Consider the following 12,256-nt stretch of genomic DNA (forward strand, 5'->3'; position numbering starts at 1 on the left):
GTACTCTCACCTGGCAGACAATGTAGACCGCTCCCTGCGATTCTTGCTGTGTAACAAGGATCATGCCATGGTGGACACCTGGAGCAGCTTTTATAAACAGGGACAGTACACGTCTTTAACGGCCCACTGGGTCAATGTTTTTTCAGGCAGTGGCGAGGCAGCACCCTGGCAACAAGGCCAGGTCCCCCACGATTATGTCCTAGGAGAAATCCACAGCACACCATTTTTTCTTCGTCAGAAAGTGTTTTTAATACATAGTGGTTTTTACATCATTTTTTTGTTCCATCCAAAGCAAGTGACAATGCAATACAATTGGCCAAAAAGTAAAATCCCAACATTTCGGTCGGCTGTTGAACTTTATCAAGGGATCTGTGGCCTAAGTCGTTTCAAGTTGCGCTCTGCAAGATTATGTCAACCCGGCTTCCACACCAGTCACTTATCTGTCTCCTACTTGTCCATGGACACGTTCCTGTCCCCAACAGAAGCAGGGCACAAGGTCACTCCCACTCCCCCTACTTCCTATCATATGTGTCAAGTCAAGAGTTGCCCCACCATGTTGGAGCTGATCTACAACTGAGCAAGGTGTTCAGCGACAATGAGCGCAACATCCTGGCCATCCTGAACCTAGGGAAATAACATATGCTCCCTGCATGGTACAAGTTAATAACCTAGTGGTTCAGTGTTTTCTAAATAGTTGCTGGCAAAGTAGAGGAGACTGTCCAAGCATGCATGTTACCACCATCAACCATACGTTTACCCATAGCTATGTATGTTCATGTTGCTCTCACATTTTTTGCTATTGCTGTCATTGCATTAAAAAGTTTAAAAAGTGGGGAGGAGAGGATTCGAAAAAATTAAGGGAGAAAGACAAGAAATTAAAAATATGAGTCCTAGGAGACTTTAATACATCATACTCAAATTTTCAAGGCAATTCGAGCACACTTGATTTGAATCAATTCAGACCGAAATTAACTATTTTGACCGATATTATAATATTTTAATCATTACTAGCGAATATTAATCGCGAATATCGCAACTTCGATAATTCGCGAATATTGTGAATATAGCGCTATATATTCGTTATATCGAATATTCGTCATTTTCTCCATCTGAACACATGATTTCTTCCTGCTTAAAATGCTTGTGGGCCAATGACTCATTGGCCCACAAGCAAGAAGCAGGGAGGAATCAAGAGTTTAGATGGTAAAAAATGACGAATATTCTAAAAAACAAATATATAGCGCTATATCACATATATTTGTTTTATAGAATATTCTTTTTTTCCCCCCCAATTAGTACAGTTATTGCCCTTCGGCATACTCCTCCCCGACAAGCGTCCCTGTCACCATGGGAACGCCTGGTGGTTAGAATATATTATCGGATCTGAGTTTTCACGATCTAACTCAGATCCGATGGTATATTCTAACCACCAGGCGTTCCCATGGTGATAGGGACGCTTAAAGTTAGAATATACCGCCAGGGCGCTGTGATCTGCGCAATTAACCCCCTTAGCGCCCTGTGCGCCCTCCCCCCCCACCTCCCCAGTATTAAAATAATTGGTGGACAGTGCGCCCCCGCTCCCCAGTATTAAATTAATTAGTGGCCAGTGTGCCCCCCCCTCCCCAGTATTAAAATAATTGGTGGCCAGTGCGCCCTAACCTCCCCTCCCCCCCAGTATTAAAATCATTGGTGGCAGTGGCCACAGGGTCCCCCTCCCCCTCTGGCAGTGGCCACAGGGTCCCCTTCCTCACCCCCCCTTCCCGTCATTGGTGGCAGCAGGCAGTTTTACTCAGCTGCATTTACTTACCTGCGGGGCTCTCCTCCTTCTGAGAACTCACAGGTCTATGCGCCGCATATGCCTTCAGCAATGCACCGCATAGACCTGTAAGTTCTCAGAAGGAGGAGAGCCCCACAGGTAAGTAAATGCTGCTGGGTGATTAACTAACCATGGCAGCCAGGACTTCAGTAGCGTCCTGGCTGCCATGGTAACCGATCGAAGTCCGGCCATTACGCTGGGACTCGATCGGAACTGCCTGCTGCCACCAATGCCGGGGGGGGGGGGAAGGGGGACCCTGTGGCCACTGCCACCAATGAATTTAATACTGGGGGGTGAGGGGGGGTTATGGCGCACTGGCCACCAATTATTTTAATACTGGAGAGGAGGGGGGTGCACTGGCCACCAATTATTTAAATACTGGTGAGGTGGGGAGGAGGGTGCACAGGGCTCTGTGATCCGCGCAATTAACCCACACCTGAGGGGTTAATTGCGCGGATCACAGCACCCTGGCGGTATATTCTAACTTCAAGCATCTCCATCACCATGGGAACGCCTGGTGGTTAGAATATACCATCGGATCTGAGTTTGATCGTGAAAACTCAGATCCAATGGTATATTCTAACCACCAGGTGTTCCCATGGTGACAGGGACGCTTGTCGGGGAGGAGTATGCCGAAGGGCAATAACTGTACTAATTGGGGGGGGGGAACGAATATTCTAAAAAATGAATATATGTGATATAGTGCTATATATTTGTTTTTTAGAATATTCGTCATATTGTAAGACAAGAATATTTCGCAACAAAGCGAATATTCGTAAATTACACATATAGACTGAAATTTCACTAATGTAGTGCTATAAAAAAATTTTTGGTCAAATTTTTTTTGTCTCTTTCTGTATAAGAAAGAGACAAAAAAAAATAGACAGAAAAAAAAAAGATTATAGCTCTACATTAGTGAAATTTCAGTCTATATGTTTATTTTACGAATATTCGTCATATTCTAAAACAAGAATATATAGCAATATATGGCGAATATTCGTAAAATACACAAAATCGATATACGCGATTAATTAAATTGCATATTATTCGCGATAAATAGCATAATGACGAATATTCGATTTCGACGAATATAAGACAAATATTCAATCGAATATTCGTGAAATATCGCGAAATCGAATATGGCACCTCCCGCTCATCACTAATCATTACAACCTGAACCAAAATTATTTTCAAGATATTCACTTATCTACACTTCAAGCTGTGCCTCTGATGAACAGTCTAGTTGCTCTTCAGTTTCAGGTGTGGAGTTGGTAAGTCCAGATGACGTAAAATAAGAACCGTTCACCTAGTGTCACTCTTTGTGGAGATTTTTAGTTAAAGGGGTTGTCCCTTTTTTCAGCTTTAGTAAAAAGGACACTCTCCCTGGGGAAGTGCATGTCCCCTAAGGGCTCTTTCACACCTGCGTTATTGTCTTCCGGCATAGAGTTCCGTCGTCGGGGCTCTATGCCGGAAGAATCCTGATCAGGATTATCCTAATGCATTCTGAATGGAGAGAAATCCGTTCAGGATGCATCAGGATGTCTTCAGTTCCGGTACGGAACGTTTGTTGGCCGGAGAAAATACCGCAGCATGCTGCGCTTTTTGCTCCGGCCAAAAATCCGGAACACTTGCCGCAAGGCCGGATCCGGAATTAATGCCCATTGGAAGGCATTGATCCGGATCCGGCCTTAAGCTAAACGTCGTTTCGGCGCATTGCCGGAGCCGACATTTAGCTTTTTCAGAATGGTTACCATGGCTGCCGGGACGCTAAAGTCCTGGCAGCCATGGTAAAGTGTAGTGGGGAGCGGGGGAGCAGTATACTTACCGTCCATGCGGCTCCCCGGGCGCTCCAGAGTGACGTCAGGGCGCCCCAAGCTCATGGATCATGTGATCACATGGATCACGTCATCCATGCGCATGGGGCGCTCTGACGTCATTCTGGAGCGCCCCGGGAGCCGCACGGACTGTAAGTATACCGCTCCCCCGCTCCCCGCTCCTACTATGGCAACCAGGACTTTAATAGCGTCCTGGGTGCCATAGTAACACTGAAAGCATTTGGAAGACGGTTCCGTCTTCAAATGCTTTCAGTACACTTGCGTTTTTCCGGATCCGGAGTGTAATTCCGGCAAGTGGAGTACACGCCGGATCCGGACAACGCAAGTGTGAAAGAGGCCTAAGCTGCCAACTTGAAATAAGTCTAGTAGAGCAACTGGAGCAATGAATGGGAAGATCTCTGGATCCATGTGAGGTACGGGGCTAGTTCTAGCTTTGTTAAGGTGGGTTTACATCAGTTTAGCATGGCTTTCTGTTCTAACATGGTTATAATGGAAAATAACGGAATCCATAAGACGTAAGTCAAAAGAGAAGCCTTTACGAGGCATTCTGTTTTGATCTGTCATAATAGAGGTCTATGGGAATCATAACGGATCCGTCTGATTCCTGTTATGCAAGACGGAAAACAAAGTCCTATCGACAGGACTTTTTTGTCCTTTCTGCATAACGGGAACCAGAAGGATCCGTTATGATTCCCATAGACCTCTATTATGACAGATCAAAACGGAATGCCTCTTAAAGGCTTCCGTTTTGACTTCTTTCTTATGGATTCTGTTATTTTCCGTTATAGCCATGTTATAACGGAAAGCCATAACGGAATACATAACGCTGATGAGAACCCTCCCTCAGAGAGAGATTGTCATCTACTATTTCATAGCAGATTTTAATTTTTACATTAATCATGGCATAACCTTAAGGTCTCTCTACAGGGGCCGCTCCACACTGTCCCCAGATTTCCTGATGATTAGTGCTCTCCACATCTGTGTCTTATCCTCTATAGGGAAAGATCATTATTTTGTCTGTTGAGCTTTGCAGAGAATCCTGTTGGGACATCTCTCAGATATAAAGTCTCACAGTCGGACAGGACGTCAGATCTGCACAGGTTTGTCTATGGATGCTGCAGACAGAAGATGATGGGAGTGGAGTCCTCAGGTCAGTGCAGACACCAGGTCACCATAGTCATTGTGTCCTCCATGTTATGTATCAGTGACATGTGCTACAGATCTGTCTTCTTAGCTCTCCATCCATGGTCGCCTCTCAGTAGATCAGGAAGCTGGCCATGTTGCTGGGTTTGCAGTGTTGGCCCTCAGAGCTGACAATCATCTCCTGTAATTATGGGCAGCTCCCTGAGGTTAATATTTGCCTCATCTAGTTTTGTATACTGTCAGTGACTCTCAATATCACCGCTCATTATCTGGACTTTACATGCAGATATATACATACAGGTGAAACTCGAAAAAAATTTATATCGTGCAAAAGTCCATTTATTTCAGTAATGCAACTTAAAATTAGAATTTTGTGAAAAGGTTCAATATTCTAGGCTCAAAGTGTCACCCTCTAGTCAGATAATTAATCCATACCCCCTGAGCAAAGGGGACCTCAAAATTTAGACTTTGGGGTTTCATAAGCTGTAAGCCATAATCATCCAAATTATAACAAATAAAGGCCTGAGATATCTCGCTTTCCATGTAACGAGTCTCATATGTTAGTTTCACCTTTTAAGCTGCATTACTGAAATAAATGAACTTTTTCGAGTTTCACCTGTATATAGGAATCAGATTAGATACTGTAGATATAGGAATCAATACATGATGAGTTCAAGTCGGCTATAAATGTTCCTGTAGAGCAGTGGTAAAAAGTGTCAGCAGCCGCTAAAAACTCCTTTACATTTCAAGGTATTAAAAGTACGGTATACTAAAATCTCATAATAGTGAGAGGGAGAGAAGACTGGTGGTACAAGTAATAAGTAAATTGATAGTAATACTGACTAGATTAGGTCATGAGGTATTATTTAGCTTGTAAGGGGGGTTTTAGCGCCTGCTACAATTTTTTTTACCACTGCTCTATAATATTTGTTTGAATCTCACCCCATTGGAGCAATCCTTAAGCTAAGGCCTGCCTTCTCCTCCATTTTATTAATTTAGTTATAAAATCATCTGCACTAAATAAGTACTTTTTAATCTTAGCGTGCCACTTCTCCTTCCTATTGGCGCCCTACCTCTTTCTTCTACTTGGGCCTCTTTTTACCCAAGGATTTGAAAGAAACACATTTTTCCTATTTTTATTTCCCTCATATATGATCCTGTGTCAGCCTGATAAATGTCTCTTGAGTTTGGCATCCTTCACTGGTTGTGCAACATGTCAAGCTATGATTCTGTCTGAGTCTGGTTGGATCTTATGCCTCTGTCTGTGTGTGCTGGTTTTGTCAGTCTTCATGTATTCACTATGTCTGAATGGGTTCCTGAAGTCCGTCTCGGTAACTTACTGCAGATGTATTCACTATGTCTGAATGGGTTCCTGAAGTCCGTCTTGGTAACTTACTGCAGATGTATTCACTATGTCTGAATGGGTTCCTGAAGTCCGTCTTGGTAACTTACTGCAGATGTATTCACTATGTCTGAATGGGTTCCTGAAGTCCGTCTTGCTAACTTACAGCAGATGTATTCACTATGTCTGAATGGGTTCCTGAAGTCCGTCTTGGTAACTTACTGCAGATGTATTCACTATGTCTGAATGGGTTCCTGAAGTCCATCTTGGTAACTTACAGCAGATGTATTCACTATGTCTGAATGGGTTCCTGAAGTCCATCTTGCTAAGTTACTGCAGATGTATTCACTATGTCTGAATGGGTTCCTGAAGTCTATCTTGCTAAGTTACTGCAGATGTATTCACTATGTCTGAATGGGTTCCTGAAGTCTATCTTGCTAAGTTACTGCAGATGTATTCACTATGTCTGAATGGGTTCCTGAAGTCCATCTTGCTAAGTTACTGCAGATGTATTCACTATGTCTGAATGGGTTCCTGAAGTCCGTCTTGGTAACTTACTGCAGATGTATTTACTATGTCTGAATGGGTTCCTGAAGTCCGTCTTGGTAACTTACTGCAGATGTATTCACTATGTCTGAATAGGTTCCTGAAGTCCGTCTTGGTAACTTACTGCAGATGTATTTACTATGTCTGAATGGGTTCCTGAAGTCCGTCTTGCTAACTTACAGCAGATGTATTCACTATGTCTGAATGGGTTCCTGAAGTCCATCTTGCTAAGTTACTGCAGATGTATTCACTATGTCTGAATGGGTTCCTGAAGTCCGTCTTGCTAACTTACAGCAGATGTATTCACTATGTCTGAATGGGTTCCTGAAGTCCATCTTGCTAAGTTACTGCAGATGTATTCACTATGTCTGAATGGGTTCCTGAAGTCCGTCTTGCTAACTTACTGCAGATGTATTCACTATGTCTGAATGGGTTCCTGAAGTCCGTCTTAGTAACTTACTGCAGTTGTATTCACTATGTCTGAATGGGTTCCTGAAGTCCGTCTTGCTAACTTACAGCAGATGTATTCACTATGTCTGAATGAGTTCCTGAAGTCCATCTTGCTAAGTTACTGCAGATGTATTCACTATGTCTGAATGGGTTCCTGTACCCTGTAGAGCAGTGGTAAAAAGTGTCAGCAGCCGCTAAAAACTCCTTTACATTTCAAGGTATTAAAAGTACGGTATACTAAAATCTCATAATAGTGAGAGGGAGAGAAGATTGGTGGTACAAGTAATAAGTAAATTGATAGTAATACTGACTAGATTAGGTCATGAGGTATTATTTAGCTTGTAAGGGGGGTTTTAGCGCCTGCTACAATTTTTTTTACCACTGCTCTATAATATTTGTTTGAATCTCACCCCATTGGAGCAATCCTTAAGCTAAGGCCTGCCTTCTCCTCCATTTTATTAATTTAGTTATAAAATCATCTGCACTAAATAAGTACTTTTTAATCTTAGCGTGCCGCTTCTCCTTCCTATTGGCGCCCTACCTCTTTCTTCTACTTGGGCCTCTTTTTACCCAAGGATTTGAAAGAAACACATTTTTCCTATTTTTATTTCCCTCATATATGATCCTGTGTCAGCCTGATAAATGTCTCTTGAGTTTGGCATCCTTCACTGGTTGTGCAACATGTCAAGCTTTGATTCTGTCTGAGTCTGGTTGGATCTTATGCCTCTGTCTGTGTGTGCTGGTTTTGTCAGTCTTTATGTATTCACTATGTCTGAATGGGTTCCTGAAGTCCGTCTTGGTAACTTACTGCAGATGTATTCACTATGTCTGAATGGGTTCCTGAAGTCCGTCTTGGTAACTTACTGCAGATGTATTCACTATGTCTGAATGGGTTCCTGAAGTCCGTCTTGGTAACTTACTGCAGATGTATTCACTATGTCTGAATGGGTTCCTGAAGTCCGTCTTGCTAACTTACAGCAGATGTATTCACTATGTCTGAATGGGTTCCTGAAGTCCGTCTTGGTAACTTACTGCAGATGTATTCACTATGTCTGAATGGGTTCCTGAAGTCCATCTTAGTAACTTACAGCAGATGTATTCACTATGTCTGAATGGGTTCCTGAAGTCCATCTTGCTAAGTTACTGCAGATGTATTCACTATGTCTGAATGGGTTCCTGAAGTCTATCTTGCTAAGTTACTGCAGATGTATTCACTATGTCTGAATGGGTTCCTGAAGTCTATCTTGCTAAGTTACTGCAGATGTATTCACTATGTATGAATGGGTTCCTGAAGTCCATCTTGCTAAGTTACTGCAGATGTATTCACTATGTCTGAATGGGTTCCTGAAGTCCGTCTTGGTAAATTACTGCAGATGTATTTACTATGTCTGAATGGGTTCCTGAAGTCCGTCTTGGTAACTTACTGCAGATGTATTCACTATGTCTGAATAGGTTCCTGAAGTCCGTCTTGGTAACTTACTGCAGATGTATTTACTATGTCTGAATGGGTTCCTGAAGTCCGTCTTGCTAACTTACAGCAGATGTATTCACTATGTCTGAATGGGTTCCTGAAGTCCATCTTGCTAAGTTACTGCAGATGTATTCACTATGTCTGAATGGGTTCCTGAAGTCCGTCTTGCTAACTTACAGCAGATGTATTCACTATGTCTGAATGGGTTCCTGAAGTCCATCTTGCTAAGTTACTGCAGATGTATTCACTATGTCTGAATGGGTTCCTGAAGTCCGTCTTGCTAACTTACTGCAGATGTATTCACTATGTCTGAATGGGTTCCTGAAGTCCGTCTTAGTAACTTACTGCAGTTGTATTCACTATGTCTGAATGGGTTCCTGAAGTCCGTCTTGCTAACTTACAGCAGATGTATTCACTATGTCTGAATGAGTTCCTGAAGTCCATCTTGCTAAGTTACTGCAGATGTATTCACTATGTCTGAATGGGTTCCTGTACTCTGTAAGTCTGTGTTTCTGTATTCTGTCCATCATCCAGTGCTCTGTCTTTTGCATATGTTACCTGAATGCCTTGGATTTTGCCTATATTCTATTTAGTTCTAGTCTGTGCTTCTGGTGCCTTACACTAGTGTCTCTGACCCATGAGTAAAACAGGGATCACAGCAGTATATCCGGTGCGTCTTTTTATTGGAAGCCTTGAGTGCACACACAAGCAAAGTACGACGTTTAGGCTACACAGTAAGCCGAAACGTCATACTTTGCTTGTGTGTGCACTCAAGGCTTCCAATAAAAAGACGCACCGGATGTGCTGCTGTGATCCCTGTTTTTCTTTATTGTTCTCCGGACTGCTGTGGATCTGTGGTCCTATGCTGGTGCATTCCGGGATTGGTCGATGAGGTCCGTTTGTGCTGCTCTACAACTCTTTTTGCGTAATCTCTGACCCATGAGTGTCAGCTGCCAACTACACTGGGACAATCCCAGAAGGTAGCGGTCAGTTTGCTAACCATAGCAAAGTCCACATCCCTGTACATGGGAGCATTAGTACTGGTGAGGATCCAGAATAACATCCTTAGAGTTTAGCCCTACACCAAACCAGTTGGTTGGCAAAGAGGTTCCACAACTATTGTGGTCTGATGCCCCAAACTGGACTGCAAAGTGTGGTTTCACTAGTAGTGGTGTAAAGCAATACTTTCTAGGTTGTTATGCTGTTTAACTCAGCTTTAGATGCAGCAGATTGACATTGAGTGCTAGAATGCTTATGTTGCCCATGTAGCCTGGGTCAATGGCAGCTGAATTTTCTCATAATCAATACAGATTTATTCAACTGTATCTCATCTTCAGGCTCACACATGGTTTCGTCAGATGAGACTGAAGCTGAAAGGAATGCTTAGAGTCTACAGTCTGCAGGATAAGATGACAAATTTTACTTTCTATCCCACCTACTTCCTATTGGTTGGTATTCCGGGACTAGAACATGAACATATCTGGATCTCAATCCCTTTCTGTATCATCTATTTATCGGCTTTGCTGGGAAACATCATGGTGATAGTTGTCATCCTTAGATCTCCGAGACTCCACCAGCCTATGTTTATATTCCTCTCCATGCTGGCATTTAATGATGGCCTCCTTTGCACAAGTGTTGCCCCAAAAATGTTGTCAATCTTCTGGTTCAGTAATAAAGTCATTAGTTTTAATGGATGTCTTCTCCAGATGTTCTTCATTCATGCCTTCTCCAGTATTGAATCTGGGTTCTTGCTTTCCATGGCTTATGACCGCTACATTGCAATCAATAAACCTCTTAGGTATAGCTCCATAATAACCACTAGACTGATATACAGACTGGTCATCGTGTTTATGGTCCGGGCAGTTGTTCTGGTTGGTCCTTGTCTTGTCCTGATCAGGAGGTTTCCTGCATTCAAGACCAACATCATTGCACATTCCTACTGTGAGCACATGGCGGTGGTGAAGCTTGCGGCTGCTGATATCCGGGTGAACAGTATATATGGACTATTTGTGGCTTTTACCATTCTTTGTTTTGATTTGCTCTTTATCTTTTTTTCATATGTCATGATTTTCAATGCCGTCTTCCGTCTTCCATCTAGAGATGCTCGTCTGAAAGCATTTAACACGTGTACCCCTCATATGTGCGTGTTCCTCAGCTTTTACAGTATGGCCATATTCTCTTTCTTATCCCACCGATATGGCGGGAAGATTCCTCCTTATGTCCATATTATCTTCTCTGACAGCTACCTCTTGGTTCCACCCATGCTCAACCCACTTGTCTATGGAATAAAAACAACCCTGATCCGTGAGGAGATCAGCAAAATCCTAAAAAAAAATAAACAATAAAATATTTAAAGAGGACCTTTCACCGATTCTTACCCTATGAACTAACTATACAGATAGGTAGAGCGGCGCCCGGGGATCTCACTGCACTTACTATTATCCCCGGGCGCCGCTCCGTTCTCCCGCTATGCCCTCCGGTATCTCCGCTCACTAAGTTATAGTAGGCGGAGATACCAGTCCCTAAGTTATGGTAGGCGGAGTCTGCCCTAGCGCTGGCCAATCGCAGCGCAGAGCTCACAGCCTGGGAGGTTATTTTCTCCCAGGCTGTGAGCTCTGCAGTGCGATTGGCCAGCGCTAGGGCAGACTCCGCCTACCATAACTTAGGGAATGGAGATACCGGAGGACATAGCAGGAGAACGGAGCGGCGCCCGGGGATAATAGTAAGTGCAGAGAGATCCCCGGGTGCCGCTCTACCTATCTGTATAGTTAGTTCATAGGGTAAGAATCGGTGAAAGGTCCTCTTTAAGTTATAATTAGAGATGATCTAATCAATGTTGATGAAGTGGAAACGAATCCCCATTTTTCCTAAAATGGCTGCTGCACATGTGAAGACATGGAGCAAGGAACTCTGGGAAAGCGGGATCACCCATAATGCCATGCATGCAGCCAATCAGCAGCCAGCCAGCCCTATGATGTCACAGCCCTATAAAAAGCGCCAGCCATCTTAGATTCTGCCATTTTCCAGTGTACTTAGTGCAGGGAGAGACGTCAGCAGGTGCTGGGGACAGTGCTTCATTGTGCTAAAAAATAATTTTTTACAAGTGCAGGGAAAGATTATACAAGGTGCAGGGAAAGGATAGGGAGGAATCATTCCACAGCATTTATGTAGAACAAGGTTCAGTAGGGGAGGTTACAGCCTGGGGAATAGGAACAATCCTATTACACCTTGCTGCACTGACTGCGGATCCACATTGCCATTATACAGCTCTGTAATTCCAGCAAACTGTTCTTGTTATTAGGGTGCAAGTGCTGTGTGATACAGCCATTAACAGGGTTTATTACAAGGAAATATTTCTACGTCTTATTTGCCCTTGTGCGGTGAGTGCAGTTATACTGTATGTTCTAAAGCATTTTTTGGCTTGTATTAGTCGGAAAAAAAGGCCTTATTAGCCATTGTGTGGTGAAGTGCGAAAATTACAGCCCTTTTTGACGTGTATTAGTGGCACAAATTTTTTTTTTATTTCCGTTCAGCGGTGCAGTTTGTCACGAGGGTGTCAAGAGCCACGCCTGACTCCGTTATACCCGGGGTCAGGAAGTCGCAACGGTTGGCTGCGCGCTCTATGTAGGAAGATAGTGCTGTTTTTTTATGGT

At 43.3% G+C, this 12,256-nt stretch overlaps 1 protein-coding gene across 1 annotated transcript; it reads left to right on the forward strand.

The window, feature by feature from the left end:
- Positions 1-10,012: 10,012 nt before the first annotated feature.
- LOC120994240 (olfactory receptor 52A1-like) lies at positions 10,013-10,948 on the forward strand. Its single transcript, XM_040422688.1, has one exon. The coding sequence runs from the start codon at positions 10,013-10,015 to the stop codon at positions 10,946-10,948; it is 936 nt and encodes a 311-aa protein (XP_040278622.1).
- The last annotated feature ends 1,308 nt before the right edge of the window (positions 10,949-12,256 follow it).

This window comes from Bufo bufo, chromosome 3 (genome assembly GCF_905171765.1).
Source record: "Bufo bufo chromosome 3, aBufBuf1.1, whole genome shotgun sequence".
Lineage (NCBI taxonomy): Eukaryota > Metazoa > Chordata > Amphibia > Anura > Bufonidae > Bufo > Bufo bufo.